General features: G+C 36.8%; 3 protein-coding genes and 2 pseudogenes across 5 annotated transcripts in view; all 5 read right to left on the reverse strand.

Annotated features, from left to right (window-relative positions):
- Positions 1–2,592: 2,592 nt before the first annotated feature.
- Positions 2,593–3,462, reverse strand: LOC309706640 (enhancer of split m3 protein-like). Its single transcript, XM_082533342.1, has 2 exons — positions 3,411–3,462; positions 2,593–3,295 (listed from the first exon to the last, which is right to left on the reverse strand). Exons 1-2 carry the CDS (start codon positions 3,444–3,446, stop codon positions 2,969–2,971), a joined length of 363 nt encoding a protein of 120 aa, XP_082389468.1. The 5' UTR covers positions 3,447–3,462; the 3' UTR covers positions 2,593–2,968.
- A 2,844-nt stretch (positions 3,463–6,306) lies between these two features.
- LOC309706641 (transcription factor HES-5-like) lies at positions 6,307–8,019 on the reverse strand. Its single transcript, XM_082533343.1, has 2 exons — positions 7,912–8,019; positions 6,307–7,796 (listed from the first exon to the last, which is right to left on the reverse strand). Exons 1-2 carry the CDS (start codon positions 7,972–7,974, stop codon positions 7,470–7,472), a joined length of 390 nt encoding a protein of 129 aa, XP_082389469.1. The 5' UTR covers positions 7,975–8,019; the 3' UTR covers positions 6,307–7,469.
- A 3,676-nt stretch (positions 8,020–11,695) lies between these two features.
- Positions 11,696–12,482, reverse strand: LOC309706637 (transcription factor HES-4-like; the record flags this gene model as incomplete). Its single annotated transcript, XM_082533340.1, has 2 exons — positions 11,696–12,248; positions 12,360–12,482. 2 exons carry the CDS (start codon positions 12,480–12,482, stop codon positions 11,925–11,927), a joined length of 447 nt encoding a protein of 148 aa, XP_082389466.1. The 3' UTR covers positions 11,696–11,924.
- Positions 12,483–18,531: 6,049 nt separating this feature from the next.
- Positions 18,532–19,335, reverse strand: LOC309706633 (transcription factor HES-5-like; annotated as a pseudogene). Its single transcript, XR_014280871.1, has 2 exons — positions 19,121–19,335; positions 18,532–19,005 (listed from the first exon to the last, which is right to left on the reverse strand). The product of XR_014280871.1 is annotated as a transcription factor HES-5-like (transcript).
- Positions 19,336–21,978: 2,643 nt separating this feature from the next.
- Positions 21,979–22,459, reverse strand: part of LOC309706635 (transcription factor HES-5-like) — a 927-nt pseudogene continuing 446 nt past the window's right edge. Inside the window, exon 2 of the transcript XR_014280872.1 lies at positions 21,979–22,459. This exon is cut by the window's right edge and continues 210 nt beyond it. The product of XR_014280872.1 is annotated as a transcription factor HES-5-like (transcript).

Below are 22,459 nucleotides of genomic sequence, written 5' to 3' on the forward strand. Positions count from 1 at the left end.
ACAAACCTCTTAAAATATGTATCTGACCCAGGACAGTATCCCTTCTGTTAAACAGCTGTATATGTGCTCTTTATACAGGAAAATATAGTATGACAAGTCTCTGTGTTTGCTTTCTAAATCTGGGTCACAACATTTAGGTGAACACTTTATTACACAGCATGAACATACAGACATTCAGCTAACAAATAAAATCTAAAAGTGTAACAATTAGACTATATTATTTGATCGTCTTTGATGGAAGTCGTTATCAAGAAAACTATTTTTGAATTCAACCAGGAAACCATCAGAGATTGTAAAGGAGGAGAGCCTTGTGAGCCTCTGTCATATAACTCAAAGGTTTGTTTTCAGTGCTGAATCTAACAATAATGTGTTTCTGCATAATTTCAAAAAGCCCACAAGGCATAATGGGTAATTTCCAGAACAAGTCTGGTTGTCATTAACCTTAACTTTATTCTGTTTATTTGCAAAACCAGTAGAAGAGAGCAGATTTAATATCAAACTATTCATAATTCACAAGAGGTAATTATTCGGAGAAGTTTCAGAACAGTCCCCTCAAGTTTTTACGTTTATGTTGACTAAAGCGTTTTGTTTTACCACAAGCTCTTCCTTGGTGTGCTGCAGAAGTAAGCTTTGCAACATTTGATTGTATGCAGTTGTAAGAATGTCACCAATGAATTCAGTTGTGTAGCTAACTGGCTAACAAGCTAGGACTGTGTTTCTAACACCATGGAGTTTGTATTTTTTTCCCCAAAGTATGCTTGTACAGGGTTTCTTAAGTAAGTCACCAATACTACAAGAATACTTTCACTAATCTTTGGCCTGGTGGTTTTTATGCTGAGGTATTTCTGTTTTAAATAACATCTTTGCGCCTGAGTCCTGTGTGGTAGGTTTCTGTCTACTCCTGAAGGCTTGAGTTGAAATGAGCTTTTCATTCTGTGAATTAGACTATACACAGCTAGAGCTAAATCCTTAATTTTCAGTGTGTCGCTGTGAAAATATCCGTTGACAAACATTATCATTGACTAGATGAGTTGCTATAGCCCCAGAAAAACTAATCTCAAAGAACTTCATCAGGACTCACAAACCGGCAGCTAACACATTTGGGGTAGTGAGGTTTATGGTGGCACTTGACTTTGTAGTGAATCATATAAAACAGCATTGATCACCATCTTTACAAATACTTTCAGACCATGTGTTACAAGATCAATATGTGTTCTTAGTGCTTATGTTCTGATTATATTGTTTTATGTATTTTAATAATAAAGGCTTGTAAAGCAAGGCCACTTTTGACTCCTAAACCAAGTGCTCAGCCAGACTGAAAAACAGGAAGTTAGTGTAGAGCTGTACAAGCATATAAATAAATACAGGAAACCAGGCAGAAAAAGAGGAACTAGTAACATATAAGGAGTTGTTTGTATCGAAACGATGTGTGACGTGTAAAGTACCAAAATAACACCTATATGAGACACATTTTTAGCTTCTAATGTTGGAGATTCTGCAACTGGCTTTGGGCTGTGCAGGGCTCTCTCTTCCGGAAGATGATTGAATAAAGAATTATAAATGTTTTGACCACTCCTGAGTCGGGTTTTCTCTGTTCTATCATGGGGATCAAAGAATCGAGTTTAATACATGTTTTCAACTCTGGTCCACCTAAAAAAAGTTCTCCAGAAGCTAATGCTTGAAATGGTTGTTTTGTTTAACAATATTAAATTATAATGTTTTAAAAGTACTGTTGACACTGCTTTTTTTAAACAGAGGAAGAGCCAAAAAACACAATTTATAAGAAACAAGTTTCACTTTGAGCCACGCTCCCATTTATAATCTGATCGTTCTGGATCTATTGTTTCACTGGGGCTCTGTAAGTGATTTTATTTTGGTTTCCCACAGTTCCCCAGTTGTTATTCGGTTCAATATGACCTAAACTAAATTAAATAACACTCTTCATCACAGAATTTTGTGCTTTATTTTCCTGTGAACATGTCTTTTTGAGAAACAATTATAATGAGTGCTGGACCTTCTAGGTATTTATAAAAAGTGGAGACTTAAAATGAAGGAAAATGAAGAATGCATATCTTTCAGCAGATAGGTCAGTTATGCCATAAAATAATATTAGAGCACAGTGTTTTCATCGTACAGTGTTTGTTTATTTAGCATGAATGAAAGCTTAAACAGGAGGTGATGATCCATCACAACAACAACTCATAGTTTCTACAAGAGACACTGTACTCATAAAGAGTAGAGGGAAAGCTGTCTTTATGAAAGACAATGGATTTGCAGTATTTAGGAAGCCACAGCAATGTTTTCCTCAAACAAAGCAAAAAATTTACAAAAATTGACCTTAAAACAGGTCAGGTAAAACCATTAAAATAAACTGCATTGTCTCTTCAAATCTGAGAATGACTTTTCTGCAAAACATTTAATTTGATCTTAAAACAGATCCCTTTTCATTAATCACTTACATTAAAGTAAACTTGATGAAAAAAAAGTTTTATCCACAAAGGATACAAATAAAAACTCTCACTGATGATAAAAAGCTATAAATAACCCAATTACACAACTCAACCCACAATGGGTTCTAGTGAGTCCAGTTCAGGTAAAGTTCATTATTACTTTCTGGTCAGAAAGAGGACATTTTAATTTTAGATTAAAAAATCAATAATGGTAAAAAGTATTACTATAACATAATCAGTACAAGAAGTACCTCTCAGATATAATAATGATTGCAGATTCAATCAGTTTTCATTCATGCAATATGCATCTTATGATGTTTTTCTTTCCTAACATGCAGGATACTGTCAATGTCATTTCCTTAGGAAACGTCATCTTGCACATACACAAGAACACACAAAGTAAAACCTTCTGTACATACAGAAGAAAAAGTCCACAGAATTTTAAACAATTCAGTCCAGTCATGTCTGACTGATATGGTCTGTTTAGCTTGTCTGGTATGGAGTCCAGTGTGAGTGGTCTACCACGGCCTCCAGAGGTCGCTGTTGTCTTTTCTCTCCAGAGAGCATTGGGTGATGCTGGTCTGGTCTTTCGAGCTCAGAATAGAGAAGTCAGCCTCTTTCAGCTTGTCATCAGAGGCAGTCTGCAGCTTGTTGGAGTGTGTTAGCAGGTTTCTCTGCTGCTGTAGCTGCGTCAGAAAGCAAACGGTCATCTCCAGGATGTCTGCCTTCTCCAGGTTGGAGTCTGGCTGCTGTTTGAGGAACTCTGGAACCAGGAGAGACTTGAGCTGCTCAATGCAGGTGTTGATTCGCTCTCTGCGTAACTTCTCCACCAGAGGCTTTCTGAGCTGCAGAAAAAAGAACAAAGTCATTAATAAACTTGTTCAGGAGTTTTGTTTTTGTTAGCAACAAAATATATTTTCTACAATTTGACAGTTTACATGAACGAAACCTTCAGTTTACCTTGTGGTTCAGAGTCAGATCCCGAGAACTGGTCATGGCTGGATCGCTATGCTGTAGAGGTCTCTGTAGAGAGAATCTGATCCCTTCTGATTTCATCCCTCCTATTTATACTCCATCATCTCCATATGAATGTGTGAGTCTTGGTCTTGTTGAGGTTTCCCACAGTCTGAGCCAAACAGAGAGCTGCTTGAGACAATAAGGCATGTGAGGCAGCGACATTCTGTCATTACCACCGGGAGTATAATAGTTAGCTCCCAGGGGAGCAGGTGGAGGAGATAAAGAGAGTGCAAGAGGGCGCTTTGTGAATCTGTGAAAGGGAGCAGATCTGATATCTCAGCACACCCTTAACATCCTATCAAATACGTGCAAGTTTACTTGATCTAATTAATGAATTATAGCTCTAACTGATAGGTAGATGACATTAGCTCTTTGCTTGTTTACCAAAAAAACTGAAGAGTGAATTGTGTATTGAATGTATTGTTATATTTAATTTGTAATTTATCAAGATATTTCATTTGATACTTTATTTAAACTTTTATCAAACCTTTTTTCAATAAAAAAAATCCAATTTTTCCTGTAATAACATGGTTGAGTGCAAGAGCCTGTGATTTTCTCACTGAAATTACTCAACACGATTATCATGCTGCTGACCACATGCAGTCATCCTTTGACACGTGCCGTATATCCAGTGTGAGTAGCAAGTTGATCTCAGTTTCCCACACTGACTCCCCGCGCTGTGTTCAATTAACCACAAAGGGACTACTGTGACAGATGCTGCCCGTGTGTTGTTATACAAAGAAAGAATTACATCACCAACCATCTGGAGGGAAAAGTTCCCATTGGTTGGCTCTGACAGACAGTTTCAATTTAAAACTGCTGTTAAAAAGTTTATCAAAACTAAACTCAGAATGTTTAAACCTGTCACATTTTAAGTTTTCTAACACTATAATACATTTTGAACTTTGGTGATAATCACTCACTCACTACTGAGTATCAAAGTAATCAACATTTTAACTGTGAGAGTGGGAGGTTTCCTGAAGTGTGCCAAATCCCTCAGGAGAATTAGCTGGCTGCTGGTCGGCTGATCGTTATTCACTCTCAGCTCTGTTCTCCAGAGTTTTCCCACACTTTAGTAAAAAAAATTGACATGTGCCAGTATGTAAGTCAACATATTTTTTTATTGCAAAGGTGTGTGAAATCTTCTGAAAAATCTTGCCAGTTTATTTTTTAAAAAAAAAACTGGTTGTTCAAACCTTTTTGAGAAAAATTAAAATTCAATAATCTTACAACAAAAAACAAAAAAACAAAACAGATTTCTGATAATTAGTTTTAAATAAGAGTTGCATGTCTGCTACTTAAGCTAAACTGGTACACACGGCATATAGCATCCTCTGATGTTTGCTTTACTTTATTGTTATAGCAAAACTTTTTCACCGAATCCCCAACCTGCAAAACACAGGTTTCAGGTGGTGGATGCTTAAAAAATATAAAATAAGAAGAGAGATTAAAAAATTACTGTGACCTGTAGTTCCTGTAGACTTCCTGTTATTCAAAAAACTTTAGCTTTTTCTGAATGACTCTTTTTCAAGGTTTGTACAATGATTTTCCACATCACCTCTTTGATTCTAGTCCACAGCTGAATCGTTCTCAAACACCTTGTGTTTAAATAGTGCTTCTAGTTTAAGAAGATCATATAACAGTTTTCTGATGGAAATGGTACTGCTGCTTTTTTCAAAGGAAGCGTAGCCATCATGATGATTTAAAACATCTTTCCGCTTGTGGAGTCTCGCTCCCTTTTATCCTCTGTCCCTTCAGGGCAAAGGTCTGGATCTATTGTTCCACTGGGGCTCTGTAAATGAGTTTCTTCTGCTTTCCAACACTTAGTCCCTTCAGTGCTGTCACTTGAGAAACAATAGAAGTGTGCCTTATTGAGCACCACATAAGCTAAAATATACATCATCTTTTAAGATTTAAATGATTAACTTTGAAACAATTATTAAAACATGTGAATCTGATGATTTTACCAGAAAAGTTAAAACACTGCATATTTGATCTTTAAGTTTAAAGATTTGACTTCCAACTGAACAAATTGAAATAACATCGATGGCCCTTCTCATTACAAATGTTGGCTTTTCACTGAATGTGCATTTTTTGGATAAACAATTATAATAAGGTTCTAAAGGTTTGAAGTATTTGTCTACAACAAATGGAGACAAAGATAGAGACACATGACAGAAAATGAAGAACATACAGTGCTCAACAAATTTATTGAACCGCCTGTTATAAAACAATAAAACAGACATCTTAGAAATCTGTCAAAAACTTGTTAGAAACTAGAAATTACATTATAAATATGAGCCGGCGCACTGGGTGCCTCTGAGAAGTCAGAAGTTAATTGAGCATTACAATCAATCACTAAAACTTTTTTTTTCTGTTCTGGAATCCAAGTAAGTAATTGTAATTTAGTATCATAAGCAAAAATAATAATGTGCTTTACTTTTTTTTTTTTAACTTTTTTTTGTAAAAAACAAAACAAAAAATGTATTGATAACAATTATATTTTAGCATTAAAAATATAATTTTAAATAATGAGTTTGAGCATACTGGTGGATTAACAATAACACAATTACCAATTCTGTTCATTTATAGCAGCTGTTCCACCAAATGTAAACCTTGGGTGCCCCAAAAAGACGTTACATGGACTTCTTCATTCTGAAAACGCTACGTCCAGATAAACAGAATCGGCTTTTTGGGATTTCATTAGCTTGATGATTGAGCATGCGTCAATGCACTTACACTGGGTGGTGTTCTAATAAATTTGTTAGTCACTGTCTGACTAGCATCAATGTAAAAAGATAACAGATCAACTGCATAAAAATTATATGCAAGCACAATGTTTTACACTGGCAGTGTTTATTTATTCAACAAGGACGAAAGCTCAAACAGGTGGTGATGATACATCACAACAACAACTTGTAGATTTCTACAAGACACACTGTACTCAGAAAGAGTAGAGGAAAAGCTGTCTTTATGAAAGACAATGAATTTACAATATTCAAAAACCCAGTACTCAGTGACATTTGATTTCTTTTTCCACTTTCACTAAACAGCAAATGACCTTAAAATACATTGTTATTAACTGCTAAATTCAATTTTTTCTCACAAAGTAAATATTACTTTGTCTTCTCAAACCTGACATTAACAAAAACAGTAATGTTTTCAGTAAAACAATAAACATATTGATCTTAAAACAGATCAGTTTTAGTAATGACATACATTGAGATACACGTCATCTAAATGTCCGCATAGAACAATTAAGATATTAAACTGATCAATAATGATCATGAAGTACCAATATCACTGTCAAGTTTTTACTGTGATATTAAGAAAACCTTTTAGAAAGAAGCTGTAAACACTTAGATCTTATAACAAATTCAACCTTGAATTTAGATTAATGTTAAACTGATCAGAAACAGTCAAGAGGTACAAACATCACAATTACACGACTTGCCCACATTGAGTCGTATAGTTAGAAAATCTTCATGAAAGAAATACTAAACATTTGGATCTTATAACAGATCAATTTTGTGTGATTAATATCTACAATCACAATAAATCCTTAAAATGGACACTTAAAATTTCGATCCAAAAAATCGAAAACCAATAAAAGGTAACGTCAATGTCAATTGAAGAAAATCAATAATAGTAAAAAGCATTACTATAACATCATCAGTACATGAAGTACAGAAAGAAACAATTAAAATTGCTGATGCAATCAGATTCAATTAATGCAACATGCATGACATGAAATTTTCTTTCTGACATGAAAGATATTGCTACTACACTTTCCTTAGGAAATATCATCTGACACACACACACACACACACACACACACACACACACACACACACACACACACACACACACAAGAACACACAAAGTAAAGCCTTCTGTACATACAGAAGAAAAAGTCCACAGAATTTTAAACAATTCAGTCCAGTCATGTCTGACCAATATGGTCTGTTTAGCTTGTCTGGTATGGAGTCCAGTGTGAGTGGTCTACCACGGCCTCCAGAGGACGCTGTTGTGTTTTCTCTCCAGAGAGCATTGGGTGATACTGGTCTGAACTGTGGAGCTCAGAAGACAAAGGTCAACTTCCCTCAGCTTCTCATCAGAGGCAGTCTGCAGCTTGTTGGAGTGTGTTAGCAGGTTTCTCTGCTGCTGTAGCTGTGTCAGTAAGCAAACGGTCATCTCCAGGATGTCTGCTTTCTCCAGTCTGTAGTCTGGCTGCTGTTTGAGGAACTCTGGACCCAGGAGAGACTTGAGCTGCTCAATGCAGGTGTTGATTCGCTCTCTGCGTAACTTCTCCACCAGAGGCTTTCTGAGCTGCAGAAAAAAGAACAAAGTCATAAATAACCTTGTTTGTTTGTTTTTTGTTAGAAAAAGAAAAGAAAGACTATCAACTTAATAATAATTTAAATCCAGGCAGTGTTCAATTTACCTTGTGGGTCAGAGTCAAATGATCTGTTGAAGTGGTCATTGGTGCAGCAATTGTAGGTGCCATGGTTGGATCTCTGTGTTGCAGAAGTCTCTGTAGAAAGAATCTGATCTCTGCTGGCTTCCTGGCTCCTACTTATAGTCCCACATTTCCATATCAATGTGTGGGTCTTACTCTGGTTGAGGTTTCCCACAGTCTGAACCAATCAGAGAGCTCTGTGAGACAATAAGGCATGTGGAGCAGCAACATGCTCCTGTATGCCTGGGGGATAATGGTTAGGTCTCAGGGGAACAGCTGGAGGACTGGGGGGAGACTGAGACATGCCCACAGATCTCTGTATGAAGCTGGGAAAGTGGTGACCCTGTAGAAGATCTGCTGCCAGATGCTGAGATCAATGATTCTGACTGAGCACCCAGTGCACGTGTGCGGGAATAACAAAGCTGTAATGTATGAATTTCAAGTAAGCAAAAAAAAGTGATAGACTAGGTGAATTTCTCTGCATTGTCTGCTTCTGTTGATTTTAATGGAAAATTTTGTAATTTGTATTTCCTATCATAGAGCTTAAATATCTTTTTTTTTTTTAAATTTATTCAAAAACATACATTTTGAAAACTCCATAAGATTTTTGAATGCTGTATCTAATTTAATTTGAATTTCTCAATATAATACATTAAAATACTCAAAACAAACTCAATCCAGATGCTACTGTGTCTTGTGACACGTGCCTTGTAACCACTGTGAGTAGCAGGTCGATCTCAGTTTCCCACACTTACCCCCGTGCTGTGGCCATTGAGCCACAAGGGGATTTTTGTCACAGATGCTGGTTGTGTGTTGTTATAGAGACAGTGAATTACATCACAAACCATCTGGTGGGAATGGATCCCATTGGTTGGCTGGGATAATAACATTTGAAAAGATTATATCAAAATAATTTCTACTTTTTTAATCTTTGACACATTTTGATCCTCGGTTCGTATCTGTGACTGATAACTGACTGAGAGCTGGATTGAAATTTTGGGATTGTGATGGTGGGAGCCTTCCTGGGTGACACAATTTTCATGAAGTGTGTCAAATCCCTTTGGAGAATTCACAGGCTGCTGGTGGAGTGATTGCCACTGAACTCTAGTCTCATGGGTTTTCCCACACTTCTATCATTTGCCTAAATAAGCATGCCCCAATTTACAAGTTAATTTTCATCTTGAAGATTATTTACCCATAGTTCAGTTTGTGAAAGTTGAAATTATTATCACTCCAACAAACTGGAAAGGGACTTAGAATGCTTTACATCAGGAATGGGGAGGCCAGATACTGCAGCATACGAAGAAGCATACAGAGGTTCAAGATCTGTAATAAGTGAATTCAACTACAGTAGGTTAACCTCAGCTAATAATGGGTAATGTCTGAGTATTTCTTCATCCTCTGGCCTTTTGCTGAGATGCTAAATCTTTTGTAAACCTTATGCTGTATATGTTAAGACTGCAGGGCAGCTCACTGGTGTGGTGGTCAGCACTGATACTTGATATTAACAAGGTCAGTGGTTTGAATCCAACATGAGACCTTTATGTACAGAATTTGTATGTAGTCCCCTCTATTAGGATGTTATGAATGGATGCCATCACTACCCCTATTAATTTAACTTTTCTGTATCCTCTAGCTTTATTTTCTCCTGTGCAGACTGAGACAACATCAGTGTTTTGCAATAAATTTCCAGCTAGCTATCTAATTAGACAGCTGTTTTCTAGAAATCCCCAGTGACTTTCATTGTTTTTTAAAGTGGTGATTTGTGAGTTTTAAATATTAGCTTGTGTTTTCTCTCAGAAAAGTGGGGTACTAATAAAATCGACTATGTTAACCGGATAACTTGCAGAACCTAAGAATTAGTGATATCCATCCAATGTAAAGCTGTATCTATAGCATGTTTCTAGAAACAGTATGTCTTGTTGAGCAAGATTCCCTTCTGTCAGGGGCATGGAGGCAAGCTGTTACATGTTCATCTGGTTTCTCTGTTTCATATTATCTTGGAAAATATATTCCTGAGAAAGAAACGACTTTGATTTGAGCGCCAACAAGACATAAACATGACAAGAGAGAGAAAGACTGTCTACAGACTTGGCAAAGGGTCAAGTGAATGAATGAGAAGAAATGCTGAAGTAAACTTCAGGCTTCTTGCAGTTCATTTTGAATAACCTTTATATGCCTACTTAAAGAGTTTGCATGGGCACTTTTAATTAAAGACCTCTAGTTTGTTCAGTTTAACTTGGATCCACAAATACTTATGAAACCATCTGTGACAGGGAGCTTCTTCATTTGGGCTTGAACTTACAATAGGCGTTATGACGAATAGATTTTTAGACCCCAAAAAATTAACAACGATTGAATGTGTGACACGTTGAGCAGTTTGCACTGTCAATAACAAAATTATTCTTTCATTCGTGTCTTTAATTTAAATCCACACAAGACACTTTCGAAGATCTCTTGTTAAAATAGAGATTAACAATAAGAAATGACAATTTAAAAAAATGGTGTTACTGTTTTATGTAAGGAATGGACAAAATCATGGCCAAAAAGACAACAACAAAACAATTAGAAATAGGGAGTCAGGCTCCCTTTTATCCCCTGTCACTTCAGGGCAAAGGTCTGGATCTATTGTTCCTCTGAGGCTCTGTGAGTGAGTTTCTTCTGGTTTCCCACAGTCCGTCCTTTCAGTGCTTTCACTACAGGAACAATAGAAGTGTGTCTTAGTCTGCATGTCATTAGATTTCATTTGTGACGGTTTCATGGAAGTGAGAGCTACAACAGAAACACTTAATTTTATCAAAGTAGCAGTGTCTAAAAAGTGTCTTTTATTTTTGTTTTAAAAACCTAAATATCCAGAAAGTTCCCCTCATTAAAAAAAGAATTGAACCTTGTTTTTCTTTTGTATGCTCTAACCTAAATAGTTTTTAGACTGCAGCATTTTTAATTGGATATGTAAATTAAACAAAGATCTGTGATAAACACCCCTTAAATTGACCTAAATTGGAAGTGAATGGAGTACATCTTTGCCATTACTTATGAAAACCACAACAAACAACATGGAAATACAGTTTTCACTTGGCAGTGTTTGTTTATTTAACAAGAGCCACATAAAACATAAATGCTTTAAACAGGAAGTGATGACACATCACAACGACAACTTGTAGATTTCTACAAGGCACACTGTGCTCAGAGAGAGTGAAGGGACACCATCTTTGTGAAAGACAAAATATTTACAGCATTTAAGAACACATTAATCAATATGAAAACTATTAATATCGACCTTCAAACAGATCACATTTACGTTCCCAAAGGAAAAAAAGAAACACCTATCACAAAAAAGCTGACAGTGTGAAACATAAAATATTAATCTTAAAACAGATTGGTTTTCAGTAATCACAAAGTGATCAGTGTTTGTCAAAAGGTACAAATAATATACTGTTTAATCCTCAGTGAAGTGGGGGTTAAAATGGTCATATCAAGCCTTTTATAATTAAAAGGATAAACAACTGGATCTTAGAACAGATCTGTTTTGATATTAAATGGGGGTCAAGTTTAATTTTACAATCAGTCCAGAAAAAGGACATTTCAATCTTAGATCACAAGGGTCAAAAACCAACAAACAAAATACTACATTTGGTTCATGCAACATGCATGACATGAGGTTTTCTTTCTTAATGTGCAAGATGTCATTTCCTCAGGAAATGTCATCTTGCACAGAAAAAAAACAGACAAAAACTATAGTACTATATATACAACTATGTTACCATAACACGTACATTAGGCATTGATAATAATCGCTGATGCAATCAGATTTCATTCATGCTACATGCATGACAAGATATTTTCTTCCTTAACACGAAAGGCTCTATTGCTGTCATTTCCTCAGGAAATGTCGTCTTGCACACACAGAAGAACACAGAAAGTTCAAATAATTCAGTCCTGTCACGTTTGACCAATATGGTCTCTTTTTTCTTGGTATTAACTCCAGTTTGTCGTGTCTACCATGGCCTCCAGAGAGCGCTGTTGATCGGACATTTGTTTTTTTTGGTGATCATGTTCTGGACTGTGGAGCTCAGAGGAGAGAAGTCAGCCTCTTTCAGCTTCTTATCAGAGGCAGTCTGCAGCTTGTTGCAGTGCGTCAGCAGGTTTCTCTGCTGCTGTAGCTGTGTCAGGAAGCAAACGGTCATCTCCAGGATGTCTGCTTTCTCCAGTTTGGAGTCTGGCTGCTGTTTGAGGAACTCTGGACCCAGGAGAGACTTGAGCTGCTCAATGCAGGTGTTGATTCGCTCTCTGCGTAACTTCTCCACCAGAGGCTTTCTGAGCTGCAAAGAAGAATAATGCAATTAATAAATTTGTTCGGGAGTTTTGTGTTAGCAAGAAAATATAATTGATACAATTTTATAGAAAACAAATTCCATTAATTTTTGATTTACCTTGTGAGTCAGAGTCAGATGCTCCTCAGAACTGTTAATTGCTGCAGGGATTTTAGGTGCCATGCCTGGATCTCTGTGCTGTGGAGATCTCTGTAGAGAGAATCTGATCTCTACTGGTTTCATCCCTCCCATTTATACTCCAGCATCTCCATATGAATGTGTGGGTCTTAGTCTGGTTGAGGTTTCCCACAGTCTGAGCCAATCAGAGTGCTCTGCGAGACAATAAGCCATGTGGAGCCAGCAGCATGCTGCCGTTAATGCCTGGGGGATAATAGTGAGGTCTCAGGGGAACAGGTGGAAGACTGTGGGTAAACGAAGGGAGTGTAACAGATCTCTGTGTGATTATGGGAAAGTGGTGACCCTGTAGGGAAAGGAGATCTGCTGCCTGATACTGGGATCAATGGTTTTGACCGAGCACACGCTGATTATCCCATCACATGTCAGGGAAAAACATTCATGTTTTAATGTAAAAATTATGGGTAAAAATAAAATAATGGGATTAATGGTTTATTTCGCATGTGTTGTTTATAATGAGATTAATATTAAGGGAAACTGTAAACATCAATTTGATTTTAACTGATAATTTCATTTATACTATTGTATAAAGAGTTACAAATTTTGTTTTATATATATATTTTACAAATGCAAGAATATATTTTGGTGTTGTACCAATTAATTAAATCATAATGTCTCTAGAAAATAATCATGTAGCTGACCAGATGCAGTCATGTCTTTTGACACGTGCCATATAGTGAGCATGAGTAGCAATTTAATTTCAGTTTCCCACACCCGTGTTATTGTCAATGAACCACAAAAGAACTTCTGTTGCAGATGCTGTGGGTTGTTATAGAAACGTGAGGTTACATCACCAACCACCTGGAGGGAAAGAATCCCATTGGCTGCCTTGGACAGATGTTACAATTAAAATTTATAATAAAAAAAAACATTCTTAAAGTAATCAAATTAGGGTACCACAATTTGGAAAGTATTATTTTCAGTTTGCAATCAGCTACACATTTTATACCTCTAATGCTAATCATGATTACTGATTACTGACCATCAACTACATCAAAATCTCACCTCTTAGGGTCCTGGGGGTGGGGGATGGTGGTGGCAGTTTCATGAAGTGTGTCCAGTGCTTCTGGTGGATAATTCACAACTGGTGGGGTGAATGTGTCCTACTCTTTTCTCCAGAGTATTCACTTAACCATAAATAAATAAATAATAATAATAATAAAAAATAACTCTTGTGCCCTGTTGCAGGTTGAAAATTCTCCCATAGAATCATCTTTAAAAATATTTACCTATGTAAAAATAAAACTGAATGTCATGCCCTGTCATAATTGACATAAATAACTTAAGCAAAAATATTAACAGTATTGGATGGCCTTCAACTTTTTGTCACTCAGAGTTTACATGAACAACAAGAAGGTCAGATTTTGCAGCAGCTGAAAAAAAATATGTACAGCTGCAGCCTGTGGGTGGAATTAGATTATTTAGAAACTGAAGTTGTTTCCCCTTAACTTAAACCTCACATAGTCTTAAATGTAACAGGATACAGCTTCATCTTGTAATGCTTAACCTCACTTCAACTTTACTCTAACCCGCTGTGCTTACTATGAGCTCATGAACCTTTGTAGTTAAAACAAATTTAACAACAACGGGTCCACTACAGCTGTGCCATTAAAAAAATGTTGTAACTGAATTTTTAAATTACTGTAATGTATTGCTAAATTATTTTAGTTAGTTTGACCCCAAAAATAAAGATCTATCTCAAACTCTGCAAATGAAACAGTTTACTGAACAAAATAGTGGTGTGATATATAAAAAACTAGAGTAACAGTTTTAATCAAAGGCTTGATGTTAAACTGATTGTTGTAAAATAACAGACGTTTTAAGCTCTGTTCTTTCAGGGCAAAGGTCTGTATCTGATGGTCCAGAAGGGCTCTGCAGACAAGTTTATTCTGGTTGTTGACTATTCGCTGCTTTTATCATTGACCGCCAGAGGGCGCTGTTGTTTGAACATTAGTTTTTGGTGATGCTGGTGGAGCTCAGAGGAGAAAGTCAGCCTCTGTCAGGTTCTTGTCAGAGCACCAGAGCAGCTGGTTCAGCAGTGGGTCAGCAGGCTTCTCTGCTATCAGCTCTGCTATTTGCTCTGCTGTAGCTTTGTCAGGAAGCAAACAGTCATCTCCAGGATTTCTGCTTTCTCCAGTTTGGAGTCTGGCTGCTGTTTGAGGAGCTCTGGATCCAGGATAAACTTCAGCTGCTCAACGCAGGACTTAATTCTGTCTTTGCACAACTTCTCCACAAGAGGCTTTCCCAGCTGCAGAAAGTAGAAAATACATTTTTAAAAAATTCAAGAATTTTGTTTTAGTAAAAATGTATCTAATTTATTACAAGTTTTTGACAATTGCGTCAATTTGTGATTTACCTAATGAGTTGGGATCACTTTCTCCTGATAAGCGATCATTGCAGTAGGGATGTAGGTGGATCTCTGTGCTGTAAAGGTCTCAGTGGACAGAACCTGATATCCCTCCCATTTATACTTCACCATCTCTATATGAATGTTTGGGTCTTTCCCTGCTTGAGTTTTCCCAGTCTGAGCCAATCGTGCTCCTGTTATTGCCCAGGAAACAGTGGCTAGAGATCAGGGGAACAGGTGATGGACTCTGGGAGAGAAGTACTCTCAGAACTCAAATTGAATCTCAGAAAATAGAAACCCTGTAAAGAAAACTAATATGACTCCTCATCCCAGCTTAATGATCTATTAACGATCTAATTAATGAACCACATATAAAGTAAAACTTACTTCGATTTTTTGGTCTCAATTTGTTTGATAATTTCTAAACCCAAACCTTTAATGCATCTTTTTTTAAATAAATAGTCAACTGAACATCATTCAGTTTTAATGAAATGCTTAATTTTTATGCAGGATAACAAGTTATGTTTACTAACATGTTGACAGTTTATCAGATTGGTATTGTGGGCTGTTTTAGTTTTCTGATTGGTTTGCTGTAGTTTATTGCATTACTCAAGTACTCAAGGCAATAATTGTGCTGTTGCTCTTGTGTCAGTGACATGTGCCTTTTAGTCAATGAGAGTAACACGTTGATCTGGGTTTCCCACACTCACTCCCTGTGCTGTTGTCAGTGAGCCACAAAGAGACTTTAGTGGCAGATGCTGCCTGTGTGTTGCAGTAGAAAGAAAGCATTGCATCACCAACCATCTGGAGGAAAGGATCCCATTGGCTGGCTCTGAGTGGTAGTAAAATTTGAAATTGTGGTGAAAATCTGCCATAATCAGAGTAGTTTCACATCATATTTTCAGGTTGCAATCACTGTGATGAGGTGTTCATGGGGATTGCTGAAGTGTGCCAAATCCCTTTGCAGTAATAAAAAGCTGCTGGTGCTTTTGCCACAGTCCTCCAAAATTAGCAGGTGCCTGCCTACAAATAGACTTTCATTAATGGACTGCACACGTGCAGGTGCTACACAGTGGATGGGCTTCTCAGCAAATAATTGCCCATTAAGCCTTGAATGCATTTCTTGAACCCCATGATATACATCTATAACACATTTTGAGTTTGATCAAGCATTGTTTATTTAAACTATTGTTTGTAATGATAAATGAATTGTTTCCTTTTGGAAAGCCAGATATCATAAGCAATATACTGTAACTTGGACTTCAGCTGTTATTCTCTTAGTTAGAAAAAGAAAAAGTATGATGGCCCGTGCGATTTTGTAATTTGAGGAGGGTTTAGACTCCTGATTCCTTGTTAATCTGTCAGGGCAAAGGTCTGGATCTATTGTCCCACAGCAGCTATGTGAGTGAGTTTTGCCTGGTTTCCCACACAAATCCCTTTCACTGCTTTCACTGGAAGAACAATAGAAGTGTGCCTCATTATACAACACATTAGATACATTGTCTGACGTCAAAGGGATGTGTTTAAAGTTACATTAAAAAAAAAAATGAAAACATGCACGAATGCACAAAAACATGAATTGGTTTGATGGCTTAATGTTGTTCAATTAAATACAGTGACACAAAACGAATAATTCAGCTTCATTAAATGAGTTTCGATTATATTGCTCCAGACTTTGATAATTTAGTTAAATAAAACATGTGTAGTTTGATTGTCTGTTAAATTTCTTGAAAACTGATAGCCTGGTTTAAAGATGAATTACATTTATATAAATTGGCATGTTTTTTTTTTAAAATATTTATGTTAAACGTCAACAAAAAAAAACATGTCTACTCACTGTACTGAACAGAGAAACAGCTGTCTTTATAAAAGACACAAACAGATTGTGTTTCACATAAAGCAAGGTAGATGTTTACAAAGTTATGAGCACCAATTCATGACTTTGTAGCGACAAGTTCACACCGTATATATTCTGCCAAACTATGAGAATACTATGTGATCATGAAATGTTTTTTGGAATTGGACTTCTCTGTATGTTATTTTTAAACTTTTTCTCTCTCTTTGAATTGACTGTAAGTGCTGAAAATTGCCAGTAGGAAAAATACACAGTTTTTGTGCTGGACAAAGTCATCTTGTCCATGTCACATGTGTGTCCTCTGTCTCTGGTTATAGCTGCTCTCAGTTTCCCACACTCAGTATTGAATCATGTGGTCAGTGCACGACAAAAGGACCCTGAAAAGACATTATATAAAGGTTTGGCTGTGCTTTGACTGAAACTGCGTGACGTCACTAACCATCTGGAGGGAAAGTACATGATTGGTTGGCATGACCAGGCCTGATAAAAATCCCAAATTACTGTCAAAACCAAATCAGTTGTTTATAACTAAAACAATCTGCACCTAACTATTACACTTAATGGAGAAATTTTGGATTGCACATAACCAACTAGTGATCGATAGTTAAGGACTCACAGCCTAATTTGGTTCTAAAGTGTGCCAACAATCCACCGCTGAAAGGATGTTAGTGACATATTTTATGTACATTCATTTTGGACGCTTATTAATAAGAATAAATATTTGCATGTTAAGTATCTTAACACCTGTATGTTTAACATGATCGGTTTTCAGCATTATGCCACCATATTCCATTTCACTCTCTGTCTACCGAGGACAAAGATCAACATTCATTGTCCCCACTGGGGCTCTGTGAGTGAGTCTCTTCTGGTTTCCCACACTGCGTCCTTTCACTGCTTTCACAGGAAGAACAATGGAAGCGTGTCTCCTTACCCATAACATTAAAAGACAATAGTTATCGTTGAAGTTTTGGCCCTCCCATGGCCTGGGGACTGCTCCAAAGTGGTGGCCAATAATTTGTTGATATTTGAAGCTCAAGAAAAAAAAACATTTAAATTTGAATTTTTATATTTAAATGAAGTCCTCTTCCAGTTGTGAATTTCCACTTTTTGATTGAATTATGGATTGACAAATGAACAAAACCTTGTATGATCACAATATTTCTTTATTAAGACACACTCAGTATTAACATTTTATAAAGGCTCCAACGGGAGGTAGATAGAGGTGATGATACATCACAACAGCCTGGTACCGTACTCAAAATGAGTGGAGGATCAGTCATCTTTACAAAAGACACCAACAGTATGATGTGAATCTTCATATCAGACTTTCATAAAACATGCTCGAAAAGGCATTATCTTAAAACAATCACAAAGTGATCCAAATAAGTCAATCCACTGTCTATACAGTGTATTTATCAACTTAAATGCATTTAATTGATACACCAATGATTCTAAAAATGAAAAATAATCTGACATTGTGTCATTCCCATAGGGATTATTTTTTCTAGTTCTTTTTTTTTTTTACATGAAAAAGCAGAATAACAGGTTATGAAAACATCTGTACATACAGAAGAAAGTTTTCATGTTGACATGATGCTTTCTGTCTTTAGTCAAAAGTTATTGTTTGGGTCAATAACAAACTAAAGATAACAAATGTTAATATAACATCATCAGTACCTGAAGAGTAGGTAATATTAATAATTTCAGATGCAATCAGATTTCATTCATGCAATGTGCATGACAAGATATGTTGTTTCAAAAAACAAAATACTTTGTTTCTTTGATTTCCTCAGGAAAAAAAAATCTTCCACTAAAAACCAAAAAAAGTAAATTGTTCTGTATGAACAAGAGGAAAAATCTTAAAAATCTCTGAATTACAGAAGAATGCGGCTCTGAATTCTTTGACCAATATGATCATTGAAGTTAGTAAGGCTGACTGAAGACTGTAGGTTTCTACCACGGCCTCCAGAGGGAGCTGGTGAGTGTGTTGTCTTTGGTGATGCTGGTCTGGACTGTGTAGCTCAGAGGAGAGAAGTCAGCCTCACTCAGGGTTTAACAGAGGAAGTGTGCAGCTGCTTGATGTGGTTCAGCAGGTTTCTCTGGGACTGAGTCTTCACCTCCACCTTTGACAGGAAGTTGACCATCTCTTGGGCACACCTGGAATAGCTCTGTTCAAGAACTCCTGATTCTGTGGTTTGACGCTGCTGCAGTCTTCTCAGGTAGCAAACGGTCATCTCCAGGACGTCTGGCTTCTCCAGTTTGGAGTCTGGGTGCTGTTTGAGGGGCTCAGGACCCAGAAGAGACTTGAGCTGTTCAATACTGCTGTTGATTCTCTCTCTGCAGATCTTCTCCACCAGAGGCTTTCTGAGCTGCAAGAAGAAGAACAAAGTCATTAATAAAACAGTTCTGGTGCATAGTTTTATTGTTATCAAACAAAATCTTTCATGAATAATGAATGACATTCTGATCTGATCTCCAATTTACCTCATGATTCAAAGAGAGATGATCACATCACATGGTCCTGAGAATTAGTCATTACTGGAGAGACTGTAGCTGCCATGGCTGGATCTCTGTGCTGTAGAGGTCTCTGTAGAGAGACTCTGATCACTGCTGCCTTCATCCCTCCTATTTATACTCCCACATCTCCATATGAATGTGTGGGTCTTGGTCTGACTGGAGTTTCTCACAGTTTTGACCAATCACAGAGCTGTCAATTAGAGAAAAGAAATCTTGCCCGCCACATTGATACATCCCAGGGGAACGAGTGGAGCACTTTTGGGTGGGTGTGTCAGCGTAAAAGAAAAGCTCTGTGTGAATCTGAGAAAGTGGTGACCCTGTAGAGGATACATCTGCTGCCTGATGCTGAGATCAGTGACTTTGACTCGGCACACGCTTTTCAAATCAAACTGTTTCTCTGATTAAGATACTTTTCAAGTCTCACCTGACACCCACTTAGTGTCATTGATTATCCTGAAAGTAACATTTTTGGTTCTCACACAAACTCAATCAGACATCAGATGGTCTGTGTGTTTTTCTATGGAAAAATCATTTAATGTCAGATCTGATCTTTTCCTTCTGACATGAAGTTCAACTCATGTGGCAAAGTTACCAAATTTCTGAAGTGTTGTAGAGAATGTTTAAAGATTAAATAAAAAAATCACTGAGATAGTTCTGCGAGGAAACTACAAAATAATAGCAGTGATAATAACAAAAAATATTGTTTCATTATAACATATAGAATGGATTTATCTTTTTTTTTTCTGATGTCCAGATGTAGCAGGTGTGTTTTTTGCTTTTCAGTTTGTGGTTGGTGTGAGCAGATAGTTGTCCTCACTTTCCCACACTCAGTGCTGAATGATGTGGTCAGTGCACTACAAAGGTCTTTGAAAGGAGCTTTTGTGATGGTCGGTGGTCGTGTCTTCCAACAGAGACAGAGCCTGACGTCAACAACCATCTGGAGGGAAACAACATGATTGGTTGACTCAAAATTTACTCAAATTTCAAAAGCTGAATATTTTTGCTTTCTGTAATAATATACAATCCATGATCCACTATTTCAGTTTACAGTTGGACAAAGTTTGAAAATTGCCCATCATGAAACTTTCATGTTTTCACAAGCTCCAAATCTCATGTTCTGAAATGCAGGAGAAGGTCAAGGCAGCTGTTTCCTGAAGTGTGCCAAATCCCTCTGGACAATAGTCAGAAACCCGTGTGGTGAAGAATGCAAATCAACTTGAACTGTGACCCTCCTTCTCTTTGGTCCTGGAGAAGAAAAAGGCTCCTCAAGATGTAATTTTATCTACATGTACAATATGTATGGATCTGTGTGAATTCTGGTAAATATATGTATTATAGATTAAAACAGCAGGTCACAGTTTGGGGGTAAAAAAAAATCACAAACACTTTAAAGTTATGATCATAAAAATGTTTATAGATATTGTAATCTCATAAATTCCTCCATTAAATTACAACTACATTATTTCTTAAGTGCTACAAAACTTTGGAGATCAGCAAATATTTTCATGTTATTTTATTTCATGGTATGTTAAAAGTAAGTAATCCCATACAAATGTGTTGTTGTTTTCCATCATCAGTTTTCATTCCATCATACTACCTTTCGACATGTTTCTCCTCAGGACAGAGGTCAGCATCTGTTGTCCCGCTGGGGCTCTGTGAGTGAGTTTCTTCTGGTTTCCCACACTCTGTCCTTTCACAGTGTCACTGGAACAACAATAGGAGTGTGTCCCCTTACCCATCATGTGAAGAGACAATAGTTATCATGAAAGTTTTAGCCTCCAAGTAACGACTGCTCCAAAAATGGTGACTGCTTAAGGAAAACATGACACACATATCATTACTTATCGGACTATTTCAATCAAGCTATTGCATATACAAAAAGTCCCATATGAGTTATAACTCATCAGATATTTTAATTTGATTTGAATATTATTGTCATTTTAATTTCTGTGACATTTGGATTAGAATAAGGCTCCAGATATGATCATGAAGCCCTCACCTGTCACCCTACTACACCATAGTCCTGGTGTGAGCTTTGCTGTTTTTACAATATATAGTGATATTGGCCCAATAAATGTATAGGATGCCTAGATGAGTGATCCACTATCACTACAAGACATATATGCGTAACATAGAATGAAATGATAACAGAAACACTTTGATGTCCTTTCAGTGGTTGTTTATTAAGATAAACAGAGCGTCAAGTTTATATATGAGAGTAAGATAAATGATGATGCATCACAACAATAACTTGGTAACATCACCAAGACACTGCACTCAAAATGAGTGGGGGACCAATCATCTTTACAAAAGACACAAACATTATGACATGAATCTGCATGTCACATTTTCATAAAATACACTTTGGAATAAGCACAAACTGCACTTTATAACAAAGACAAAGAACAAAGGGATTCTACAACAAATCACATTAAAACAATCACAAAGTGATATGAGTAGATGAACCAAATCCACTGACTTTACAGTGTCAGGTATATAATCCTCTTAAACAAAGGACAAAAATAAATCTGGCTCTGACACAGAACAATGCAGAATAATCACAAAGATTAAAATTAGTTTAGAAGAAACATCTCAGCAACATTTGAGCAATCGTGTGTTATCAACATGATAAAATTCAAGAAGTAATAAACTTCATTTCAACATAAGTCACCACAATGTGATGCACATTTTTACATACACTGCTAGTAAATATCAGCAGTAAATGCAAATTGGAACAAGAATGTCAAATGTTCTTTCTTAACATGAAAGAGGAGCTTGTTTCATTCTTTCCATAGGAAATATTTGTTACATGAACATGTGAATTATGCCTGGTTTTACAAACACCTTCTGTACATACAGAAGAAAAAGTTCCTTAAATCTTTGACCAACGTGGTCTCCAAACATCTCTGTGGTATGACAAGAGGCTTTCTCTCTTGACTTGAAAGATGTTGTTGGTGTCATTTGCTCAGGAAATATCATCTTGCATGAAGAACAAAACAAAGAAAAACCTTCTGTACATACAGAAGAACAAGTCTTTGAATTTTCTTTCCCTGCAATCGTTGACCAATATGATCAGTGTAGATTATTTAGTAGTGATTCCAGTCTGCAGGTTTCTACCACGGCCTCCAGAGGGAGCTGGTGAGTGTGTTGTCTTTGGTGATGCTGGTCTGGACTGTGTAGCTCAGAGGAGAGAAGTCAGCCTCACTCAGGGTTTAACAGAGGAAGTGTGCAGCTGCTTGATGTGGTTCAGCAGGTTTTTCTGGGACTGAGTCTTCACCTCCACCTTTGACAGGAAGTTGACCATCT

The sequence above is a fragment of the Aulonocara stuartgranti genome, assembly GCF_965226115.1.
Source record: "Aulonocara stuartgranti genome assembly, chromosome: 5".
NCBI lineage: Eukaryota > Metazoa > Chordata > Actinopteri > Cichliformes > Cichlidae > Aulonocara > Aulonocara stuartgranti.

What these genes read in the sequence shown, in the direction of transcription:
- LOC309706640 (XM_082533342.1), bottom strand. Translation starts at nt 3,446, where the DNA reads ATGACCAGTTCTCGGGATCTGACTCTGAACCACAAG. An exon ending in ATCTGACTCTGAACCACAAG is followed by an intron (nt 3,296 to 3,410) that starts GTAAACTGAAGG and finishes TTTTTTCTGCAG; the next exon opens with CTCAGAAAGCCTCTGGTGGA.
- LOC309706641 (XM_082533343.1), bottom strand. Translation starts at nt 7,974, where the DNA reads ATGGCACCTACAATTGCTGCACCAATGACCACTTCAACAGATCATTTG. An exon ending in ATTTGACTCTGACCCACAAG is followed by an intron (nt 7,797 to 7,911) that starts GTAAATTGAACA and finishes TTTTTTCTGCAG; the next exon opens with CTCAGAAAGCCTCTGGTGGA.